We start from the raw sequence: 8,073 nt of genomic DNA, 5'->3' as shown, positions 1-8,073 counted from the left end.
GGCCCTCCAACTCACAAATTCCATACACAAATTCAAATTCCCATCCTCCCATCCACCTCTTCTTTGATGTCCCCTTTAGCTTCTTCTGACGTTTTTCTCCAAAAGTGGTACTGCCATCTTTTCTTCTGCCCGTCCCCATTTCTTCCATCACCTGTTTTCTTCTTCCGTCTTACTCCTCTATCTCCAACTTTTTCCTCTGTACCTCCAATTCCTACTATTGTGACATCATCCATGTTCATTTTTGACTCGGCTTCCACAGTGACCTTCATTCAGTTCATGTCATTTCCTCTATTCTTCAAAATCCTCCTCCTCTCTTTTCTTCTTCCCACCACCACCTCCTCCTCTTCCTGTTTTCTCTTTCTGACTCCTTCAACTCATCTCTTTGGAATCATAACTCCAATTCCACAATCTGTTCTCTTCCTGCCTCCTTTGTTTTCAATACTCTTCCTCCACTGTCTGCCTCTCTTCATCCTTCTACTTACCTTTCTTCATGCATTCATCCTCTCCTTTTCTTTGTCCCTTCACCACCTCCTTACAGTCTGTATTCTTCTTGCTCCTCCTCCTCCATCTCGGCCTTTGTTCTCCTTACCTGCAATTATTCCTGTTCTGATGTCGTCCTTGTTCCATTTTCAACTCCAGGTTCCAGTTTCCTTGACTTTAGTTGTTCTCATTACCTCTCGTCTCCGAACTCCTCCTCTTCTTTTCTTCTCCCTCCACAACCTCCTCCACCGCCAGTTTTCTCACTCCTCCTCCAACTCCTTTTGGTTCCAAACCTCAAAATACTCCTCCTCTTCCAATATTGTCTTGTCTTTTACATCACTACGCCTCCATAGTAGTTCTCTTTTACTCCACTCCACCAAGAAATGCTCTTCAATTTTTCCACTTACCTTTCATTTTAAACGCATCCTCCACTTCTCTCTTCTTTCCTCCACCACCCCTTTCACCTCCGGTTTTTTTCCTCTGGGTCCTCATGTTCCGCCTTCAGTCTCCTTATTTCCCTGTCCTTTACTTACATGACAGACTCTTTTCACGGCCTCTCCTCCTCTCTGTCCTCTTTTTTGCTTCTACTTACCTCTCCAGAAAATCATCATCTGCTTGTCTTCTTCTGTCCATCACCTCATCCATCCCCAGTTTGTTTCCTCAAGTGTGATCCTCCACCTATTCGGATTCAAACACTTTTGGGTTTCCTCCATTTCCGTCTCTTTGTCAACATCTGCATAGTCTTTTTCAATGCAAATTCCCATTCACCCAACCAACTCTTCTTTTGTTGTCTTTCTCTTATTTTTCCTCTCGTTGTCATACTCTTCTTCCCGCCACCACCTCCTCCGCCGCCTGTTTTCTCCCTCCTCCTCCTCCAACTCCTCCGTTTGGCATCATAAGTCCAATTCCAGCACCTGTTCTCTTGTTGCCTCCTTCGTTTTCATCACTCTGCCTCCAATGTCTGCTGCTCTTCATTCTTCTTCTTACCCCTTGTCCACGAACTCATCCTCCTCTTTTTTTTCCTTCTCTGTCCACCACCTCCGCCACTGCCTGTTTTCTCACTCCTCCTCCTCAAACTCCTTTTGGTTCCAAACCTCAAAATACTCTTCCTCTTCCAACATTGTCTTGCTGTCTTTTACCCCACTATGCCTCCATAGCAGTTCTTTAACTCTACTCCACCAAAAACTGCTCTTCAGTTTTCTACTTACCTCTCATATTCAAACGCATCCTCCACTTCTCTCTTCTTTCCTCCACCACCCCATCCACCTCTGGTCTTCTTCCTCTTGGTACTAAAGTACTGCATTCGGTCTCCGTACCTCCCAGTCCTTTCCTGACTTGACAGACTCTTTTCACAGCCTCGACTCCTCTGTGTCCTTTTTCCCCCCTTCTACTTACTTCTCAAAAAAAATCATCTGATTGTCCTCTTCCGTGTATCACCACGTCCATCACCAGTTGTTTCGTCAAGTGTGATCCCCCACCTTCTCTGATTCTTTTTTTTATCAAAAGATAACTTTATTAAACATACATGTTCAAAAACATTCACGGTTATAAAAGACAGAGATCAAACATAATGATATATATACAATACTTACCAAATAAGACTACTGACTTGAGTGCTTAAAAGAACAGAATGAATGTTACAGGTCCCTCAGCTGTTTTTATAATCTATGACTATTAGATGACAGCCTTGCAGCAGACCCATCCTTCCATCTATTTCTTATAGGAAATTGATATGCTGTTATTAATATATATTATTTTTGGAAGTTAGTAATACATAAGTCTCTATTGAAGATACCTTCTACTTTGCCTATATCATTTTCTCTTTTTCCAACCCATCAAAGACTTCAGTTATCACTGTTCTTGGAGGAAGACCAACTTAGTCAAAAGAGTATATAGATTTTGCCTATGGCTGAGGCAGAGGAAAAATTTCTAATATTCTTAATTTTGTGTTCTTTTCTTTTGGTAGCGACCTAATTATACCTAAAATGGTATGAAAAAACAGAAAAAGGAAACCATTTTTGGCTATCAATATTCACTGTGGTTTCCCTTTATCAACCGGTGTATTTTAAATTCCCAATTGTAAACATATGTAATATCTAAAAAGCACCCGAACTTTGTAGAAAGCACCATACAATTTCCAAGAATGTGGGAGCAGAGAAAAAAAAGATAACCAGAAAAACCATTTTAAAAAAGAATTTACAGAAAAATACTTTCAAAAATACTTTTGGAAAGGGTAAATTAAATTCAACCTTGTGATATTCCTCATCCACCATTAATGGCCAACCTTTTTTTCATTCTTCAGTGTTTATAAAAGGTACAATGTATACCCACAGGGAAGGAAATTTTCTTTACCACAATAATGAGTACCAGGTATCAGCACCAAACTGTTAACAGAGCTTGAAGAGACCCCAAAACACTTACTCCCCATCATATTGATTACTTTTAAGACTTGTGCCTTGAACTCCAAATTACAGGCTAGCACAAAGGTGCTTCTTTATCAACAGAGCAGTGAGAAGGAATAAGGGAAACTAAAGATCTAATTTGCTACTTTGGACGATCTACATCAGATTGCTTGTCCAAAAACCTACACTGGCACTGTAAGTAATCTTATTCCAGATTTTAGGATGTGCTATGAAAATACTAACATTTTAAAATAAAATAAATTATTTATTTTATACAAATATCACAACTTCCACTGACTTCACAATACACGACAGCAAACATTAACTGATAAATAATAATCACAAGTACATGTCTTTAAAAAATGGATGCAACAAAGCTTGTTCTGCTGTTATTCTTGAAGCTGGATTTAGATCCAAAAGTTTGTCAAGCAAGTCATAAGCTTCATCTGGTACTTTATCCCAGCCATCTAAATTGGCTGTGCATTCATCAAAATGACCTCTACTACAGCCATTACTGTCCCCTTTATATAATGAATTCCCTGAGTGCTGTTCTTCAGGTATTTCTGTAAGCCGGGAAGCTTTATGAACAGTCTTCTCAGAATAATCTGTCACATGAAGAGCATGTTTCTGTATATCATTTGTTAATTTGGGAGTATTAGAATCCAGACCCCTGAGCTTCTCACAGAGAGTTCTTAAGTCTTGTGCTGGCACTTCTTTGCTACATAATATTGATTTTCCAAATGTTTTAGCAGCCTGTATAGTTTCCTTGGATCCACGAATTGTCATAATTTGAGCCAAAGCAGTTAAATCATCACTTGCTTTATAGAATGGATATCGTCCACTAAGCAAAGAAAGGAATATGACACCTGCAGACCACATGTCAATTGCTGTAGTTTGATTGGGGCACTTTGTCAACACTTCTGGTGCTCTAAATCCTGGTGTACCTGCCCGAGGAGCAACCTGTTGTCGCCTTGAAAGGCAAATACTGCACACTTTATCTGTTGCATAACAGTCACAGGTCAGGGTTGCTGAGCAGGAACTGGCAGTTTTCCTCACTACACCGCTATTCATACCCTTTGTAGACACAGCCTTCTTTTTCGTTGCTAACTTTCTGGATAATCCATCCACAGTTTTTGACTGCTTCAGAAGTTTCACTGCAGGGCTCTCATGTGAAATGGAGCTGTGTATATTGAAATTTCTTTCTCCAAAAACAGAGCGCTGGACAGAAAGGCCTACAGATCCCTCCTTTTCCATCTTTTCCTTGTTTAATTTGAATCTGTGCATTCGTGTAGGGCCTTTTAACAGTAGTTTTTGTGGTGGGCTGCTGAACCACCTCCTTAGGTACCGCTGGGTTACTCAATGAAATCTTGTTTCCTGTGATTACGTGGGATTTATTTTGTGAACAACTTTCCTGCTGAGTTTCAGACTGGACAAATTTGAGAAGCTCTATTTTCGTATCATAGGTTCCTTGGGCCAAACCAAAGTCTACCAAAGCATACTTTTCCAGGCGCCTATTATATAAAAAATTGCTGGGCTTAACATCACGGTGAACAATACCAAACTGATGAATGCGTTTCAAAGCTCTGAATAGATTAAACATATATTCCCGTACCTCTTGAAAGGAAAGAGAATTCAAAATATCCAAAAAGGATTCATGCTCCAGATATGGCATGACAATAACGACATGATCATTTTTCCTAAAGCAGTACTTAACTCCCATGACATTGTCTTGCCCCCCAGCCACTGTCAGACACTGAAGTTCAGCTGCAATTCTTATAGGATGACTTGTTGGAATTAAGTGTTTTAGAGCAATTTTCTCTTCAGCTCCTACTTGCAATTGTGCTGTGGCCAAATAAATAGAGCTGAAAATGCCTTCTCCAATTTTGTCCTTAATCTTAAACAGGTTTCCAAGTTGTGGTACAGTTTCATAAAGCTTCTCAATGTCTTTTTTAACACAGGCTCTCTGCGCGGCTCTGTCTCACCGCCCATGTTCTGTGCTCTGGAACCGCTGTGTGTGCTGTCGGTCAAGGGCAGGCGACGGAAGGAAGAAGGCCAAACTGGTTGCTCGATCAGTTTATTTCATTTTCTCTCTCTGTTTCTCTCATGGCTCTGGATCTCTCTCTGGATCTCTGGATCTGGCCCCCCACCTTCTCTGATTCTAAGACCTTGCTGTTTCCTCCATTTCCATCTCCTCTTCAATATCTGCTTCGTCTTTTTCAACTCCAGGTCTCCCTCTCCCTACACTTCCCTGTCCCTCCTCCTCACAAATTCCATTCACAAATTCAACTTCCCATTCACCCATCCACCTCTTTTTTTGATGTTTCATCTTCCTTTATTTCTCCTCTCATTGTCTAATTCTTCTTCCCGCCACCACCTACTCCTCTGTCCGTTTTCTCCTTCAAACTACTCAAAGTCCTCCTCTTCTTCTAACGTTGTCTTGTTCTAGTTTACACCACTCCACCTCCATTGTCTTCTACTCTTCAGTTCTTCACCTTACCTCTCATTCTCAAAGTGATCCTGCACTTCTCTCTTCTTTCCTCCACAACCTCCTCTACTACCGGTTTTCTTTTTTTTTTTTGCTTTTTGGGTCACACCCAGCGATGCTCAGGGGTTACTCCTGGCTCTGCACTCAGGAATTACTCCTGGCGGTGCTTGGGGGACCATATGGGATGCCGGGGATCGAACCCGGGTCGGCTGCGTGCAAGGCAAACGCCCTACCCGCTGTGCTATCGCTCCGGCCCTCTACTACCGGTTTTCTTTGTCAGGGTCCTGCTCCTCCATCTTCTTGTGTCTGCAACCTCCTGGTCCTCCTTTTACTGATGGGTTCTTTGTCACTGCTTCGCCGCCTGTTTCATCTTTTCCCTTCTACTTACCACTCTATGAAATAATCCTCTTGTCTTCTTCCCTCCATCACTGAATCTTTCGCCTGTTTGCTTCATCTACTAAGCACCTCCACTGTCTCTCGAACACTTTTGTGTTTCCTCCATTTCCATCTGCTCTTCTACTCTTGCGTTGTCTTTTTCTCCTCTAGGGTCTCCCGCTCCCCACACTTCCCTGACCCTCCCCACTCAAATTACATCACAAATTCAAATTCCCATCCCCATCCACCTCTTCTTCAAATGTCCCCTTCAAATAACTCTGATATATTTCTGCTCGTTGTCCTACATTTCTTTCTTCTTCCCTCTACCACCTGCTCCTCTGCTGCTTTGTCCCTCCTTCTCCAACTCTTCCATTCGGTTCCGTAAATCCAATCCTCCTCCTTCTTTGGATGTCGTCTTATTCACTTATCCACCACTCCACTTCATTGTCTCCTGCTCTGCAGCTTTACTAATAAGCTCCTCTTCTTATCTTCTTACCGCCACCACCTCCTCCTGTTTTCTCTCTCTGACTCCTTCAACTCATCCCTTTGGCACCATAACTCCAATTCCACCCTCTGCTCTCTTGACTCCTTTTGTTTTCACCACTCTCCCTCCACTCTCTGCTGCTCTTCATCCTTCTACTTACCTCTCGTCTATGCACTCATCCTTTCTTCTTTTCTTTGTCCCTCCACCACCTCCTTACAGCCTGTATTTTCTTGCTGCTCCCTCTCCATCTCGGCCTTTGTTCTCCTTTCCTGCAATTCCTCTTGTTCTGTAGTCGTTATTCTTCCATTTTCAACTACAGACTCCACAGTTTCCTTTCTTTAGTTCTTCTCATTACCTCTCGTCTTTGAGCTCATCGTCCTCTTCTTTTCTTCTCCCTCCAACACCTCCTCCACCGCCTGTTTTCTCACTCCTCTTCCTAAATTACTTTCTGTTCCATAGTAGTTCTCTTTTACTCCACTCCACCAAGAACTGCTCTTCAGTTTTCTACTTACCTCTCATTTGCAAACGCATTCTCCACTTCTCTCTTACTTCCAAACCATCTCATCGACCACCGGTTTTCTTATTCTGGGCCCATCTCCTTCCACTTCCCACAATCTTTTTCTCCTCCAGGGTCTCCCTCTCCCCACACTTCCCTGTCCCTCCCCTCACAAATTCCATTCACAAATTCAAATTCCCATTCGCCCATCCACCTGTTCTCTGACATCACCTTCATCTTCTTCTGATGTTTTTCTCTACTTGTGGTACTACCTTCTTTTCTTCTGCCCATCACTCTCTCCTCCACCGCCTGATTTCTTCTTCTTCCCTCTTATTCCTCTATCGCTACCTTTTTTCTCCGTACCTCCAATTACTCTTGTTGTGACGTCATCCATGTTCTATTTTCGACTTGGCCTCCACAGTGTCCTTCATTAAATTCATATCATTACCTCTAGTCTTCAAAATCCTCCTCCTCTCTTTTCTTCTTCCCGCCACCACCTCCTCCTCCTCCTGTTTTCTCTTTCCGACTCCTTCAACTCATCTCTTTGGCACTGTAACTCCAATTCAGTTTTTCTCATTACCTCTCATATTTGAACTCATCGTTGTCTACTCTTATTCTTCCTACCACCAACTTCTTCTCTACCTGTTTTCTCTCTCCTCTTCCTCTAACTCCTCCGTTTCACATCATACCTCCAATTACAGCTCTTGTTCTCTTGTTGACTACTTTTTTCAACACTCTGCCAAAACTGTCTGCTGCTCTTAATTCTTCTACTTCTTCTACATGCACTCATCCTCCCCTTCTTCTCTTTGTTTCTCCACCACCTCCTTACAACCTGTATTCTTTTTCATTCTCCTCCATCTCTGCTTTTGTTCTCCTTACCTGCAATTCCTCCTTTTTTGATGTCGTCCTTGTTCCATTTTCAACTCAAGCCTTCAGTTTGCTTCCCTTTACTAGTCCTCATCACCTCTCATCTTCGAATTCATAGTCCTTTACTTTCTTTTTTTTGCTTTTTGGGTCACACCCAGTGATGCTTAGGGGTTACTCCTGGCTTTGCACTCAAGAATTACTCCTGGCGGTGCTTGGGGGACCATATGGGATGCCGGGGATTGAACCCGGGTCGGCCGCGTGCAAGGCAAATGCCCTCCCCGCTGTGCTATCACTCCAACCCCACATAGTCCTTTTCTTTCCTTCTCCCTCCACCACCTCCTCCACCGCCTGTTTTATCACTCCTCCACAATTTCCTTTCGGTTCCATACCTCAAAAACTCCTCCTCTTCCACCATAGTCTTGTTCTCTTGTACATCATTATACCTCCATAAGTTTTCCTTTACTGCACTCCACCAAGAACTGCT

At 42.6% G+C, this 8,073-nt stretch overlaps 1 protein-coding gene across 1 annotated transcript; it reads right to left on the bottom strand.

Annotated features, from left to right (window-relative positions):
- Positions 1-2,881: 2,881 nt before the first annotated feature.
- LOC129399609 (cell division cycle 7-related protein kinase-like) lies at positions 2,882-6,791 on the bottom strand. Its single transcript, XM_055119913.1, is given in 3 exon segments — positions 2,882-4,130; positions 4,132-4,855; positions 6,739-6,791. Coding segments are annotated over 3 exon segments (1,686 nt in total). The 3' UTR covers positions 2,882-3,221.
- Between the last annotated feature and the right edge of the window lie 1,282 nt (positions 6,792-8,073).

Source organism: Sorex araneus, chromosome X, assembly GCF_027595985.1.
Source record: "Sorex araneus isolate mSorAra2 chromosome X, mSorAra2.pri, whole genome shotgun sequence".
Taxonomy (NCBI): Eukaryota; Metazoa; Chordata; class Mammalia; order Eulipotyphla; family Soricidae; genus Sorex; species Sorex araneus.
The sequence above is the reverse complement of the archived record's forward strand: the minus strand, read 5'-3'. Positions and strand labels throughout refer to the sequence as shown.